This window comes from Anabrus simplex, chromosome 4, assembly GCF_040414725.1.
Source record: "Anabrus simplex isolate iqAnaSimp1 chromosome 4, ASM4041472v1, whole genome shotgun sequence".
NCBI classification, from domain to species: Eukaryota; Metazoa; Arthropoda; class Insecta; order Orthoptera; family Tettigoniidae; genus Anabrus; species Anabrus simplex.
In genome coordinates this window covers 414304052-414321808 of record NC_090268.1, presented here as the reverse complement: position 1 = coordinate 414321808, position 17757 = coordinate 414304052, and the positions used below count along the sequence as shown (strand labels likewise).

Here is a 17757-nt window from a genome sequence, read left to right as displayed (position 1 = left end):
AAGCATATGACAGGGTACCGAGGGAAAAGATGTTTGCCATACTAGGGGACTATGGAATTAAAGGCAGATTATTAAAAGCAATCAAAGGCATTTATGTTGACAATTGGGCTTCAGTGAGAATTGATGGTAGAATGAGTTCTTGGTTCAGGGTACTTACAGGGGTTAGACAAGGCTGTAATCTTTCACCTTTGCTGTTCGTAGTTTACATGGATCATCTGCTGAAAGGTATAAAATTGCAGGGAGGGATTCAGTTAGGTGGAAATGTAGTAAGCAGTCTGGCCTATGCTGACGATTTGGTCTTAATTGCAGATTGTGCCGAAAGCCTACAGTGTAATATCTTGGAACTAGAAAATAGGTGCAATGAGTATGGTATGAATATTTGCCTCTCGAAGACTAAATTGATGTCAGTAGGTAAGAAATTCAAGAGAATTGAATTTCAGATGGGTGATACAAAGCTAGAACATGTCGATAATTTCAAGTATTTAGGTTGTGTGTTCTCCCAGGATGGTAATATAGTAAGTGACATTGAATCAAGGTGTCGTAAAGCTAATGCAGTGAGCTCGCTGCTGCGATCAACAGTATTCTGTAAAAAGAAAGTGAGCTCCCAGACGAAACTATCTTTACATCGGCCTGTTTTCAGTCCAACTTTGCTTTACGGGAGCGAAAGCTGGGTGGACTCAGGATATCTTATTCATAAGTTAGAAGTAACAGACATGAGAGTAGCAACCTGGTACAACCAGGTGGGAACAAGGGCAGGAGGGTACTCGGAATAAGGCGATAAAGGCTAATTTAGGAATGAACTCGATGGATGAAGCTGTACGCATAAACCGGCTTCGGGGGTGGGGTCATGTGAGGCGAATGGAGGAGGAGAGGTTACCTAGGAGGATAATGGACTCTGCTATGGAGGGTAAGAGAAGTAGAGGTAGACAAAGACGACGATGGTTAGACTCTGTTTCTAACGATTTAAAGATAAGAGGTATAGAAATAAATGAGGCCACAACACTAGTTGCAAATCGAGGATTGTGGCGACGTTTAGTAAATTCAAAGAGGCTTGCAGACTGAACGCTGAAAGGCATGAGTCTATAATGATAATGTATGTATGTATGTATGTATGTATGTATGTATATATGTATGTATGTATATATGTATGTATAAATAAATACGGAACGCAACACGAAATTTATTAGTGTAATTCACGCAGATATAAAAGTTGTTCGTTCGTTCGTAATCTGTTCCTCCAGGGTCGGTTTTTTCCTCTGACTCAGCGAGGGTCCCACCTCTACCGCCTCAAGGGCAGTGTCCTGGAGCTTCAGACTCTGGGTCTGGGGATACTACTGGGGAGGATGACCAGTACGTCGCCCAGGCGGCCTCACCTGCTATGCTGAACAGGGGCCTTGTCGGAGGATGGGAAGTTTGGAAGGGATAGAAAAGGAAGAGGGAAGGATGCGGCCTTGGCCTTAAGTTAGGTACCATCCCGGCCTTTGCCTTGAGGGGAAGTGGGAAACCACGGAAAACCATTTCCAGGATGGCTGAGGTGGGAATCGAAACCCCTCTACTCAGTTGACCTCCCGAGGCTGAGTGGACCCCGTTCCAGGCCTCGTACCGCTTTTCAAATTTCGTGGCAGAGCCGGGAATCAAACCCGGGCCTCTGGGGGTGGCAGCTAATCACACTAACCACTACACCACAGAGGCGGACTAAAAGTTGTTTATCCTCGATATACTGTTGTGCGATCAGATAGAGGTGATGCATTTATGTGCTAGTGGACAACAGTATTCGTTACGTCCTGCTCCATGGCTAAATGGTTAGCGTGCTGAACTTTGGTCACAGGGGTGCCGGGTTCGATTCCCGGCCGGATCGGGAATTTTAACCGTCATTGGCTGGCATGGGGGCTGGGTGTATATGTCGTCTTCATCATAATTTCACCTTCATCACGATGAGCAGGTCGCCTACGGGTGTCAAATCGAGAGATCTGCACTTGGCGAACCGAACTCCCGGCACTAGAAACCATACACCATTTCATTTCAGTATTCGTCACATCGAAATATGCCTTATTTTCACGGAGTTCTGCCCTTCCAAGTTGTTGCTGCTCGTATCTTTCTTCCTATGGCTGAATTTACTTTAATATCTATCTATTGTCTATCACGTATTCAGCCTACAGATTGGTGCAGTTTATTTTACAACTTGGAACCTCCGTATAAAGTACAGTATATAATATATTGAGATCTTGACGTATATAGTGTAGCTTGCGGATGCCCTTTTATGGACCCCTTCAAGATATGATTAGACTCAACAATGGCTGTCCTACCCTTAAGGCTCTCCATGGACATCGACCTTCGGTAGTGGATGAAACTATATTTCCTGCTGCAATTGCTGTCAACCTCTCTTTGGGAAACACGACGGAACTCCCTGGGATCTGTTCATCTACTAATCGAAATTTCTTTTCAAAATAGCTACGCCTTACCAATAACTTTCAACACCACCATAAAACGGAAATCATAATGTGCAGTTTGGATTGCCTTCAGCCTAAAGCAACTATCCTTAAACATCCACTTAACAAATACAAATGTTTAATATACATCATTATTGATGTAGCTTCGCTTAGTATTCCCGTGGAATAGGCTCCTTGACTTTCTAAATAATAATAATAATAATAATAATAATAATAATAATAATAATAATAATAATAATAATAATAATAATAATAATAATAATAATAATAATAATAATAATAATAATAATAACACCCGTGTGGGGATTTACCGGTTACCTCCATCGGGCACGTCCCATTGGAATTGGGGAAGCTCGCTGGCTCTGCCGCCAGCAGAGTCAGAGGGTAGTAGGGAAATAAAATACCACCGTGAAAAAAAAAAAACTGGTCCCTTGCCAGGATTACGGCGAAGACTGGTAAATGACCAGAAGCCAGAAAACATCTTGAGGCAACCTATAGGGCTAACAACCCTAGTTGTAAAAGAATTAGTACCCGTCCAAAGCAAAGTCAAGTCAAAAAGCATGATGGCACAACATTTCAAGAAACATACCCGAGTCTCGTTCGGATTCTGGGGGAGACTCGACATCATGCAAGAGACGAGTCGGAGCGTCTCGGTGTACCCCGAAGAGTCAAAAACTCAGACCAAAATCTAAAACCTTTCTACCAACTTTCAACATAAATTCACTTACACAAACTGCAAGCTGAAAACCCTCACCAAAGCTCTTCACTAAAATCAGATATCCATAATGGCCCTACAGGAAACAAGGTACCCAGATGAAGAGATTTTTGAATCCGAAGGCTACCCATTTTTCAAGAGCTAAGCGCAAAGGGGAATCCTCATTGGAGCCGTGATGCTTGGAACCGCGTTTGCTGTTAGAACCAAGATCCTTAAATCGGCTGCAAATTTCGAACCAGTGAATAACAGATTGTCTATACTCACAATTAAGTGCGCGAACAAAACCTACGCCTTAGTTAACGCACATGCTCCGACAAACGATAAGAACAATTCTGATCCAGACCAAGTTGATAATTTCTGGGACCTACTGGATGAAAAATTAAACAAAATCCCCAAACACCATGTCAAGCTTCTTTTGGGTGACTTCAATACCCAACTAGGTCGTGAACAGAAATACAAGAAAGTTATAGGAAATTACCCTGCTCACAAGAGAACTAATCCCAACGGCAAACGACTGGTGTCCATTTGCGAAAATCACAACCTGCAGGTCATGTCGACCCACTTTCGCCATCTACCCAGAAAGCAAATGACTTGGCGGTCTCCCGTCCAAGCTCTCGGAGAGTTCCAAACTGATCATGTTGCAATCTCTAGGAGAAACAGCCCTGAGATTATGAATGTCAAGGTAAAGAAATACATCAATGTGGCCTCAGATCATTATATGTCTCTTATCAAATTCAAACCAATTCCCGCAAACACAAGGAAGACAACCAAACAGATCACAGGCTTTGACAATGATAAACTTCGGCAAAGGGTCGAGGAGTTCCAGGAGAAGGCTAGACCAAATGACTGTGACTTTAACAACGCCAAAAGTCTCCTTGTTGAGGCCGCCAAAGACGTTGCAGAAATCAAGAGAAGCAAAAAGCATGCCTGGTGGAATGGTACCTGCGAATCAGTCCTCCAAGAAAGACTCAATGCGTGGAAACAGTACTACTCTACGAAATCAGAAAATGATTGGGAAACCTACAAAACCCAACGTGCCCAAGCAGCTAGGGTGTTCAGAACTGAGAAACGTAAATACGAAAAATCTCTCATTGAAAATATAGAACAAAACTTTAGGAAGAATGAAAGCAGAGAGTACTACAGAGCCTTCGAACGCAAACTCACTGGCTATAAACCATCATCTCTATGCTTTGAGCGAAAGGACGGTACTCTGGCGACGGCAAATGAAGAAAATTGCAGCATTCTGGCAGATTACTTCAAGAATTTACTTAATTGCTCTAAACCGCAAAGCGCCATTGAGACCAAGGAACCCTTACTCAGGTACCCAGATTCCAGACCACCCGACAGAGATGAAATCAAGCGCCACATTGCCCGTCTCAAAAATAACAAAGCGCCGGGGGAAGACTCAGTAGTAGCAGAACTATGGAAATATGCCCCAGAAGAATCACTTGATATCTTGCGAAAGCAAATAGAAGAAATTTGGAACAAGGAGACCCTACCCGAAGATTGGAAAATAGCTTTGATCCATCCATTACACGAAAAAGGCAGCTTGAAAAACATCAACAACTACAGAGGAATATCTTTGCTACCTGTGACTTACAAAATTCTATCACTTGCCATCCTGGAGCGTTTGGAAGCACAAGTCGAACATCAAATAGGTGAATACCAAGGAGGGTTCAGAAAAGGTCGCTCAACAGCTGAACAGATCCAAAATCTCAAAACGATCATCAGATATTGTACACTAAGGTCCAAGCAGTATGTGTCTGTCTTTGTGGACTTTAAGAAAGCGTACGACTCCATTGACCGGGAAGTCCTGCTAAACATCTTAAATGAATTTGGAGTTGATTTGAAACTGCTGGCATTAATTAGAGCCACCCTGACCGATACAAAATCCAAGGTGAAGTTCCACGGATGTCTCTCGCATTCCTTTGACATCAAAACAGGAATCCGACAAGGTGATGGGCTATCCCCGATACTCTTCAACTGTGTTCTTGAAAAGATCATCAGAACCTGGCGGGTGAGATTAAAGGAAACCAACTACAGTCCACTGAGAATAGGAACCAAATCAAAGGGGATCGCAACAGACTGCTTAGCATTTGCTGATGATATTGCTGTTCTCTCAAACGACATAGAAACCACTAGAGCTCAAGTTGAAATTTTAAAGGAAATTGCCGAACAAACTGGTTTGCAGATATCGTTTGAGAAAACAGAAGTAATGACTAACATCAAAGAGGCTCCACCAAAACTCCATACAAAATACGGGGACATCACCCGAGTAGACAAATTCAAATACCTGGGTGAGATCATCATGAAAAATGGACTGGACAAAGAAGCACTTCAGGAGCGAGTACGCAAACTGGAAATAGCCTACCAAACATCCCGCACAATCTACAACAAAAAATGCCTTTCCCCAAACACCAAGATACGTCACTATGAAACAGTTCTGCAGCCGAAACTCTGTCTCTAAATGCCAACAAAGGACTCCTTGAAGAACTGGAGAAAAGAGAACGCAAAATTGTGAGAGGAATCTTGGGATCAAAGTACAGAAATGGAATTCATCAAAAGAGATCCGACAAGGAAGTCGACAGCAAAATAGAGAAAATTACCGACACAATCAGAAAGAAAAGGGCACGATTTTACGGTCATCTGAAAAGAATGGACGGAAGAAATTTAACTAAAGAAATCTTTCACTTTTTTGATTCAAACCCCAAAACCACAATTCCCTGGTTTAGAAATACCAAAGAAGACCTGCAAATGCTACATATCTCAGCTGAAGACGCTCTTAACAGAGATCTCTTCCGCAAGAAAATATTGACGAACGGGCTAAACCGAGACGAGCAACCGAAGAGAAGACACGGTGCTCCTTGGACAGAGGAGCGTAAGCAGGCCCACTCACAAAGAATGAGGGAAATTTGGGCTCTAAAGAAGGCCAAGTTCAGTGTCAAATGCAACAAGACTTAACGTGGTCCTTGATGAGCCCGGCGAATTAGATAATAATAATAATAATAATAATAATAATAATAATAATAATAATAATAATAATAATAATAATAATAATAATAATAATAATAATCAGCGAGAGAAGAAATTAACGTGCTGAAAGGAGTAGCCGAAGAAACAGGCTTGCGGATATCCATGAAAAGACGGAAATAACGCTAAACATCAAACACAACACGAGCAATCTGAACACCAAGTATGGAACAATAAACGGTGTACATAAGTTTAAGTACCTTGGTGAATGGCTGCAATCATACGAACTAAATACAGTCGCCTTAGCAGCCGGAGCAAAGAAAAAAGTTGAAAGTAGCTTTCCAAGCTACCATGAACATGCACTGAGTGGACAAAAGTCACGGGAGTGTCCCATTAGAAACTGTGCCGTGTATGGCCCCTGAACGTTGCGGCTAGCTTCGGCGTAGCTGAGCAGTCTGTCACAGACAACAGTGTCGTGAAGATGGTAACACGTCGCGAGTTAAGAGACTTTAAACCTGAGATGATCATCGGCGCACGGCGCATGCGTCATAGCATTGCGGTGATTACACGCGAATTCGGGTTGCCGAGGTCAACAACGTCGAGGGTGGATCTTCAATATCGCAGGGAGAATGTTACCATCCGCGTAAACCGTAGCAGGGGAAGACCACAGGTGTTTAACGAACGGACATCACGTCGCCTCCGTCAAGCATATTGGTCGCCCGACGGGATTCTGTGAGCCAGACCGCTGCCCAATTGAATGCTGGGAGTCAGGAACCCATTTCTGTCAGGAATATAAGGAGAGAACTGCACCGCATAGGCTTCACCAGCCGACGACCAACTCGTATCCCTTTGCTGACACTTCAACACAGAACTCAACGACGTGCATGGGCCCGCGAACATCGGCAATGGACCATGGAACATGGCGGTGTGTGGTATGGTCCGATGAATCCGGGTTGCAGTTGTAGCGAGCTGATGGACGTGTGGGAGTATGGCATGTGCCCCATGAAGCTACGGATCCTGTGTGTCAACAAGGCTGTGTCCAGGCGGGAGGCGGCTTTATAATGACCGCAACTAGGCCCCCAAGGTACGTAGAAAACGAGGTAGGGATCACGAGAGAGGTGCGCAGCAGCAAAGCAGAGCTGTGACGTCACGCAGGACCCTCGCGTTGAATCTGCTCTGAATGAGGTAGAGGTAGTTCGAATAAGAATCGCTGTACACGCAGAAGCTAGCTTCTGTGGTGTATAAGACACCGTGTGTGTTTATTTTATGTGATAAAACGTAAAAAGCAGTAATAGTGTACACTTTTCAGTATGCTTTGTCATGCCATTGCAGGCTGCACAAATCATAGCAGGCACGCGAAGGAACGAAACATACACTTTCGTGTATTACCTAAAGCCACTGACCTAAATAAATGGTGACAGAAGTAATCAAGTCATTATCGAAAGCTATCTTTCTCCTCTTCGAGGGTTCGGAAGGCTTTATGACCATCCTCTTTCGACAGCTGTGACGCGAAAGGTGAGATCATTGCTTCTTACCCTCAATGCTTCCGAGGCGATAAGAAATTACATCTGTTCTCCGGAATATTATGAAACACTACGCCCAAATATGTTACATGCTACTGATGAACTCGATCAAAACTCGGATATCGTGTGCCAGTCTAAGGCCAGCGTTGAGCCCACAACATCCAATTCTTCACCGGAGAATGAGCAAGGGTTCGTTTAAGCCCTTGAAGAGCTAGTAAAACAGCTCGAGGACAGTCGTGAAACCAAGGATCGTGATGAGCTGCTTGAAAACTTCACTGGCTGTATTGTAGCTTTTATGGTAAAGAAGAAGAACCTCGACATAGAAAGCGATTACGGAGAGAAAACAGGTCAAACTACAAGGGGTGGAAATTAGATTTCAATAAGAGTTCCATTTTTTTTGCAGGTTGCTTTACGTTGCACAGGCACAGGTCTTACGGCGACGATGGGACAGAAAAGGGCTAGGAGTGGGAAGGAAGCGTCCGTGGCCTTAATTAAGCTACAGCCCCAGAATTTTCTTGGTGTGCAAATGGGAAACCACGGAAAACCATTTTCAGGGCTGGAGTTCGAACCCACTACCTCCCGAATACTGGATACTGGCCGCACTTAAGCAACTGCATCTATCGAGCTCGGGAAAGAACTGAAAGAGGGTTCTAACATCATCACAAACCTTACGGATATCCTGAAGAAGAAATTCCCCGAAATTTATGAGCTTGCAAGTTGCTTCGTGAGAAGCCGATCTTTTATTCGAATGGAGACCGGGTTTCAGTTAATACAATACCGATAAAGAAAGAAAAGCAAAGAAATTCCACTGATGCTTTGGATACGTGTGTTTGATATTCTTTTTTTTTAAATATCAGCATTATTCTTTGTGAATAACAAGCCTGTTATTTTTTTTATGAAAGGCAATTTATTATGTTGTATATGAAACCAGTGCTAAGAATGTTAGTATACAGGCTCATTAATTTATATGGCCTATATATTGTTAACGTGGAATTTGTCAGTTCCTGGCACTTGGAGGAGAACATTTACTGTACCTTTCTGTGGACAGTTTCCTAACATTTGCTGTTTGTGTTGTTGACAGTGTATATAGTTTCCCAATATTGCTTGTAACAACGGACATATTTCTTGCAGTCATCAAGCTTTAATGTTCGAGTCTGTAACAATTAGAGCTCCTTGTTACTGTTATCATGGGTGTTAAGAACATGAACATATGGAATGGCCATTCCACTGGGATCATAGTCTTAGCATTGTTACAACCTTGTATACAGATCGAAATACTTCAGAAACGCTGCTGGATTCACACTGTATTTGATCTCCTATTATTACTCTCGTAATAGTGAAGTGGATTGCCTTTTGTTAGGTGATGTTAAAATGTCAATGAAGTTCTCTTATCTCTAACTTGTGGCTAAAACAGGATAGCTTACAGCTGTGTATTAGCCTACCTCATACAGAAGACAAGGCGCTGAGGGTTCACGCTGACGTCATCGACGGCCAAGCGTGGTGGGGAGACCTGCGCGTGATCCCTACCTCTTACTCTAACTACCTTGCTAGGCCCCATTGTCCGACTGCAGGGAGCGCTGACAGGTGCACTTTACGTGGACATTCCTTCAGACCAGATGGTATCCCTTTCTGGCCCTAGAGTACCCTGATGGGGATGCCATGTTTCAACAGCCCAATGCGCCATATCACCACTCTATGCTGGCACGCATGTGGTTGGAGGAGTACTACAGTGAAGTTACGATCATGCATTGGCCCTCCAGATCTCCCGATCTTAGTCCAATGGGGCATTTATGGGATGTTGTCGATGCTGGCACACGCTCCATGAACCCCACACCAACAGCACAAGACCAACTGTGGGTAGCAGTGCAAGGGCGTGAGTCCAGATCCCTCCAGAACGATTCCAACACCTTGTAGAGGTGATGCCTTGCCGTATTGCTGCCGTTTTGAGGGCTCGCGGAGGAGCAACTCGTTATTAACACCACATTCAGTGTCTTCCCATGACTTATGGTCACTCAGTGCAGTATCTATAACAAAGGGTTCTTTCCTATGAAAAACAAAAACTCCTCATTACAACACTCTCGTCAAGCCGGTATCTCCCCATGCGTCAGAATGCCCTATCCTCTCACAGAAATGTGCGCTCGTCAAGTTAGAACAACGAAGAGAGAAATATTTCTCCATAACATACTTGGCCCAAACTACAAAAACGGGATCGGCATAAGAAAATCCAGACAAGAAGATTCAGAAGATCACGAACATAATGTGTGAACGCTGAATTCACTTAGACGATCATCTATGACGGATGGATGACCCACGATGGACAAAACGCTTTTTTAACAATTTTGACTCAAAGGCAAAAACAATTTCTTGGTACTTTACCGTCAAGAAAGTCCTCAAAGAAATAGGCCGACTACCAGAATACACATTCTAACGCGACATTTTCAAAACAAGTTTTGGGACTTTCCGAGAAGAAGAATGGACAAATGGTGTAAAGTGGTCGGATAAATGCGGCGCTCGACACAGCAAGCTGCTGGATCAAACGAAACTTGAATAAATGCCAATTATCGTGGTCCCTAGTTGGATAATTAGCGAATAAATAAATAAATAAATAAATAAATAAATAAATAAATAAATAAATAAATAAATAAATAAATAAATAAATAAATAAATAAATATTGACGAACGGGCTAAACCGAGAGGAGCAACCGAAGAGAAGACACGGTGCCCCTTGGACAGAGGAGCGTAAGCAGGCCCTTCTTCTTCTTCTTCTTCTTCTTTTCTAGCCTATTTCAATCCACTGCTGGATATAGGCCTCTTCCATGTGCTTCCATCGTCTTCGGTCTTGAGCCACTTGGAACCAGCGTGTTCCAGCCAACAGCTTTATGTCGTCGAGCCATCTCTTCAGGGGTCTTCCAATGCCTCTCTTGTGTCCCCATGGTCTCCAGTGAACAATCCTAGAGGTCCACCTGTTGTAGTCTTGTCGAGCTACGTGTCCTACCCATTGCCATTTTAGTCTTGCAGGCCCACTCACAAAGAATTAGGGAAATTTGGGCTCTAAAGAAGGCCAAGTTCAGTGTCAAATGCAACAAGACTTAACGTGGTCCTTGATGGTCCCAGCGAAATAAATAAATAAATAAATAAATAAATAAATAAATAAATAAATAAATAAATAAATAAATAAATAAATAAATAAATAAATAAATAAATAAATAAATAAATAAATAAATAAATAAATAAATAAATAAATAAATAAATAAATAAATAAATAAATAAATAAATAAATAAATAAATAAATAAATAAATAAATAAATAATAAATAAATAAATAAATAAATAAATAATACCTTTTGAAACATTATTGTAATATAAACTGATGTAAAAGTGCAATTACTAACGTGCTGGTCCCCTGATGTTAGCGGTTGGGAAGTATAGACTCTCACAGCAGTACTTAAATAAGTACTTCAGAATGAGTGCAGAAGAGCTTCTCAGAATAAATCAATGCAAAATGATTACATGCTAAGCTGTCATCCGTAGATTGCAGCCCTTTCAGTAGAAATATGAACATGAATTCATTAAGAGCTCGGCTCACGCTCATTTTATTCACGAATGTGCAGGTAATTTGATGGATTGCCCTATTTAATGGAATTACTACCATTACAATCTCCTCCCCGTAACGAGAGACAAATTGTTACTTTCCACTTACTAAAGTATAGACTCATAGAACACAGGAAATTAGTTACAGTAGGCCCCAAGATCAATGACTGGAGTTAGCGGGGTGGTGACTGTATTCCACACGTCAGCTGATGTAATTCTCATTAATAGCCATCATCTTTCAACATTTCTGTTCGGTTCGATGTAAATAGAAATGGCCTTTATCTCTAAGTTAGTATTCTTAAAACTATATGCAATTATCACATTAATTAATTCATTCATTCTTCGATAATGACGTCTGTGGGCCAAATCTACCTACTCTTCTGTCATGCAGACTAATGTTCTTCTCTTCGCACTCTCACCAAACATCTTTTTAAGTCTTTGGCTTCTCCTTTCTCGGTATTCTTCTTCCTTATCTCAGCCTTGCCACACGTCACGTAGGGTCAACTTTGCTTTGTTGGATTCTTCTCCTCCACAAATGTCCATCCAATGATTCCTCCGTCAACCTGTTTTCTCTTAGATCCCCTTCTACCTTGTCTTTCAATCTCACTTTTGGTCTTCCTCTCATCATTGACTCTTCAGATTTCCGATTTCCAACTCTTTTCCCCACGTAGTCCTCCCCTTTTCTTAGCACATGTCCATACCATCTTAGCCTACTTTCTTGAACCTTCTTTCCTATGGGTCCCAATTCCATTGATCCTCTGATGTAATCTCTCCTTATTCTATCCTTTTAATTGTAACTCCACTCATCCATCTTAGCATACTCATTTCTGCCACTTCCAAATTTCTCTCTTGGGATTTTATGATCGGCCAAGTTGCTGCACTATAAAGCATCGCAGATCTCAGCACAAATTCGTAGAGCTTTCCTTTCATCTTGCAGCTGACCTTCTTATCTCGCAGTACTCCACTCTATTTCTTCCACTTTATCCATCCATTATGCTGTATTTCATCCTGCAGTCCTGCATCACTCTGTACGTGTGAACCCAGATATATAAACTTCCTGACAAATGGTAGTTCTTCTTCGTGCATGTTAATATGCAGGGTGATTCAGCTAAGCAGTCCATCTGAAAGATCTTCTGATTCGTTAAATTTATAAAACTCCCGTTTTCAGATTCTTAAATTGTATTAAGGAGCTCATAAAATACTGTCCTATTCCTCCAGATTACATACGTAATTACCGAGAAACCGGTAGCAACTTTGTTTTTTAAATGGGAATATACCAATTTCACCCAATAGAACTGTACCGGGGGTACACCTGCTCCGTCCCGTTGAACTGCGCACCTTCGAGAAGACCATCTGTGTGGTGAATCCCGACCTAATATCATTCAAGATTTTTGTACTTTTAACCATTAGATGTCTCTATTATCGGCCTATGTGCCTCCTCTGGCGGGATTACGGACTATTACTTTTTAAGAGAATTTTAAATTTTCAGTGTTTGTAAAGCTTAAGTTTTGTAGATTGTTTTTTTCATTTGCTAAAGTTGTCGACATTCCTACGGCTTCAAGAGAGTTCGGGAATTTTCCCCTCTCAGATGCTACAAAAGCTGGGCGCTTTGGGGCCGTATTGTCATCTTCATCGCTCCGGTGCAGTGTGTGTATGGCGTAATAAAGAGGCAGGGACTGTAGGCCCACATTCGGAAGGCCCTACAACTCGAGGTAATGGTACACATCTCTTAACATGTGATAGCTCCAGGGAGACAACTTGAGGCGAAGGTTTCAAACTTCTTTATTTAATGTAAGGTTCTAAAATAACCATTTAAATGTAAATTCTCCGCAAGTGTGAGGACTTTGTTCAAATCCCTGCTGGGAAACATGTAATTTATGGAATGAAGAGTGTTCACCCTCTGTTAATTCCCATTCAACTTGGTATGGGGTGACTAAGATTTTCTAAACCTCTCAATTCTTCACACTGCTTTAGTACTTAATATTCCGCATCTAGTCACTCCTCTGTGGTATAGCCTCTGTAACTTCAGACCATAAGCCCATTTAGGATTTTAAGTGTTTTTTCAAAAGGAGTGCAAGAGTTTCGCCTCCTAGCCTTTTGTTCATGGCCGATTGTCTTAAACCTTTTACTTTTGCATTAAGGCCATTTAGTATGGGCAGGCATTCCCCCCGTGTAAAGTGTAATTACCGATAGACAAATGTGTAAATGACCGTTGAGCAGAAGTGACTATGAACACAGTATGTGAAGTTTATCTGGAGTAATTCTGTAAGACCGGGCGAGTTGGCCGTGCGTGTAGAGGCGCGCGGCTGTGAGCTTGCATCCGGGAGATAGTAGGTTCGAATCCCACTATCGGCAGCCCTGAAAATGGTTTTCCGTGGTTTCCCATTTTCACACCAGGCAAATGCTGGGGCTGTACCTTAATTAAGGCCACGGCCGCTTCCTTCCAACTCCTAGGCCTTTCCTATCCCATCGTCGCCATAAGACCTATCTGTGTCGGTGCGACGTAAAGCCTCTAGCAGCAATTCTGTAAGAAGCTTGTGCCTCTGAGAGGCTGGACTGTAGTAAATTTTGGAGCTCAGTCTCCTAGAATGTAAGTGATTGGAGCAAATGTTCTCTTATAAAAATAGTGTACTTTCAGAGCTACAATGCTCATCCCTGATCTATTATCTGGTTGATAATTCTAACCAATTCTTTTACCCATCAGCGCCCATATGACAGTTTGTAGGGGGGGGGGGCAAGCACTGGGGGTACGTAGTATTTTTAATATTATGGAAGATAAATGGCGACTTGTATTCTATGGTAGAATAACCCACGGTATCCCCTGCCTGTTGGTGGGGAACGGTACTACAGCTTCTACGTAATACTGACTTTTAAATCATTTTATTGAAAGGAAAACACCTGACTAGACTAGATTTTTGCCTTTCTCTGTGAGCTAGGGGGTGGGGGGCGGCCCCACCTTGCTTCTGGGTATGGGCGCCCTTGCTTGTACCTGATTCTTGACTTCAAGTCACTGTTGTTGTGGGAGCTGAAGAGCTCATTAACTGTTATTTCTTGTTGTTATGAGGAGTTGATCTTTTCGGGGGTCGTCTGGATTGTGCGACCAGACTCTTCTCGCCGTGTTCTACGGCTTTCCGTGAACCATTCTGAACACACCCGTGGCACTGCCGAAACACTTCGTCCCACATGAGCAGCAATTTCGCGGATGGATGCATCACGTTCTCTCATGCCAATAATGCGCCCACTTTCAAACTCACTCATTTGATGGTACGGTTCTCGCATATGTGTGCGAGGCTTCCTGCACGTCTGCTCAAGTCACACTGATCCATTACCTTAGGTTTATAGTGACAGGCGCATTCTACCAGTCGTTGGTGGTGCGCCGATGTATCGACGTGAACCTTGAACCTAAGGGCCGACATTGTTCAAACGCTAAACATTTCTTCAGAACATACTACTGCACATGTCCTGCGAATATTATACCTCTAGTCTTTCAAGGTGTTCTGGTTTTTATGAACCTGAGTGCAGTTCCTTGTGAACGTCTCTTCTAATTTTATTCTTACCTGTATGACTGACCATCGAACATTTTGGCTGCACAATATCGTCACAATATGCTATGTATGGAATACGTACTGTATGTGCGTATATCAACAAAGCGTTAGTCATGCAGGAGGCCAATACACTGGACATCACAGCGAGTGGCGCATCTTTTTCTGTCTAATGCCCACAGATTTCGAACCCTTTTATATGTCCGAAAATACTCGTATGTTTTGTAAAGTATGCACATCACTGAATTTCTCGCTCTATTCTTAGTTATTCTATGGGGTGAAATTAGTATAGTCCCTTAGAAAAACAAAGTCTTTACCTGTTTCTCGGTAATAACGTTTGTGATCGAGAGGAATAGGACAGTTCTTTGTGAGTCCCTTCATCCAATTTAATAAGTTAAAAACAGAATGTATTTGAGGTGGACAACTTACAAAGGTGAATCACCCGGTATAGTTCTCCTTTCTCGCTCTTCCTCCGAAATATCCCGTGGCTTGGCCAGTGGTTTTTCGGGTGCATTCCTCACTCTCGCAGCCTTTTTCTTAAACGTTCTTCTGTTCTGTATCTCTTCCACCTTGACATTCACTTCTTCTAGGTCCTCGTGCATCTGTGTGAGCCACCAAGGCCTCCTTCATTCATCCTTTTAACGCAGTGCCTCTCAAAGAGCATACATCGGTGCATTGCTCGGCGCAAGATGCAAAAGAGCATTTCTGTAGGTTGACCAGAGGATTTTGAGTAATAGCGCTGTCCCACTCTTTAGCTTTGCCTCTGTCGCACGCTCCACCTCTCGAGCAGGGTTGGGCCGAGCTTAACCGAGATTAGCCGAGTCGGACCGATGGACGGTACACAGAAACTCTGCGCCTCTGTTTGCACGCGTGAGATTTTGGGCGTTTGAGAGGTTCTGTTTTGGTGTGTTCATAAAAAGTCAGTCTGCTTTTCCTCACCGTCGACTTAATTTTGTCTATGGTTCGATTTCAACCGGATTTTATGGTGATAATTTTACGACTTCTTCGGACCCAAGATTTTTCGAAGGAATCTTCTTTCCCTTTTACACGGTCTGAATCTCCCATCTTTGTCAGTGTTTCCGCTCCACAAAGGCACTCCGTTCTAACCACTGTGCACTGATGTTTTAATTTGGATTTAATGGAGATGGACTTGGACTTGTATGTGTCTTTTCTCTTTTCGAATGCCTCCCTTTCATTTCCATTGAGAGCAAATATTTCTCCTAGGCATTTAAATTTATGAACGCGATAGATGTCCCTAACTGAGACACAATCCTGTAGTGCCATCTGCTTTGTTTGAGTTTATGGATTCTGTTTTTCAAAGGAAATATTTAATCCTGTTTTGCCCGCAACATTTTTTTAGTTTTTCCACTTCCTGGCTGTGTGAGGGTGTCTGTTACCAGGGCGATGTCATCTGCGTTGGCTAAGCAGTCCAACATGCGGGCATTCTTCGCGCAACTTATTTTTACCCCATTCTGAGTTCCACATTATTATTGATTTTATTTTTTCTGTCCATATGAAGCCCCGTGGCTCAGGCGGCAGCACGTCAGCCTCTCAGCGTTGGGTTCCGTGGTTCAAATCTCGGACACTCCATGTGAGATTTCTGCTGGATAAAGCGGAGACGGTACAGGTTTTTCTCCGGGTACTCCGGTTTTCCCTGTCATCTTTCATTCTAGCAACACTCTCCATTATCATTTAATTTCATCTGTCAGTCATTAATCATTGCCCCAGTGGAGTGCAACAGGCCTCTGCAGCCGGCACAGTTCCTACCTCGCCGCAAGATCGGAGCTTCATTCATTCCATCCCTGACCAGGTCACTGACTGGAAAATAGGTTATAGTTTTTCATTTTCATTTGTCTGTCCATATGCATTTGGGAAATGCACTCATTTGCACATGTATATGCGCACCAACGAGCCATTACAGAGGCACAGGCACTGAACATGGTAGTATAAAGAAAGAATCGAAATGTTGTACCAGAACAAGAGTAAGGGACACTTGCCGGATGCAAGTGGTACGGTGTTGGACCACCCTTGGCATGCGGTGATACGGTCAGGCATGGAGGCATATAGACGTCGGATGTTCTCCTGTAGAAGATTCTGCCACAGTTGGCACAACTGACTTACTAAATCTGCCCCATTTGCCACTAGCTGAATTTGCTGTCCAGTCAAAACTTTCTCGATGGACGAGAGGTCTGGAGACTTTAATGGCCAAGGGATCATGCTGTCATCACGAAGGCAGGCCAGAAAGATACCCGTACCGTGTGATGAATGGGGTTGTCGAGCTGCACCACGAAATGAAGGACATACGGTCGCATAATTTTCTGCAGGATCGCCACGATATTTGAGTTCCGTTTGAATTCCTTCAGTCATCGTATAATTACACGTTTCACTGGGGCGGTGTGTCGCTCTACAATACAGCGTGGTTTACTGCACTGGCCAGAACGTCTCCAGTATCTATTTCGGCGGTCGTGTGTATTCGTCGCTGAATATCACTCGTTGCCAATCCGCAAGCTGCCTTGCTGTCTGTTCGTGGCAAAAGTCAAACGTCAAACGTATCGCAATGGCGGATATCGTATGGGACACCGTGACGATAGAATCTATCCAGCTTGCCGCCTGGAAATAGTACTGATGCACACAGGCATATCTCTAGCTGCCGTGACATGTCTCTCAACGGCGCGCAGCGATGCCCATGGAGTGCTTACATCCTGTCGTACTATGAAACGAATTTCCATGCTGATGGTCTGTTGGGGTCGACTGGCGCATTCTCGATGCACGTGTGTACTCTTACGTTTCCATTGAGTCCAACACTGACGCACACCGTAGTCAGAACGGTTCGGGAGGCGACTAATTTGCTGAAACAACTCTGATAATGCGGCCTCTTTGAAACTAGTCAAAAGCTTGTCGAATGTACCACCGGGGAATACTACTAGTAGTTCAGTGGCTCACACTGATAGTGAGGACTTATTCGAC

General features: G+C 43.1%; 1 protein-coding gene across 1 annotated transcript in view; it reads right to left on the bottom strand.

Annotated features, from left to right (window-relative positions):
* The window catches only part of kon (chondroitin sulfate proteoglycan 4-like protein), a 330650-nt gene extending 313493 nt beyond the window's left edge, over nt 1-17157 (bottom strand). Inside the window, exon 1 of the mRNA XM_068227423.1 lies at nt 16788-17157. Within this exon, the coding sequence (XP_068083524.1) occupies nt 16788-17157 (370 nt within the window). The remainder of the gene's footprint in view (nt 1-16787) is intronic.
* Between the last annotated feature and the right edge of the window lie 600 nt (nt 17158-17757).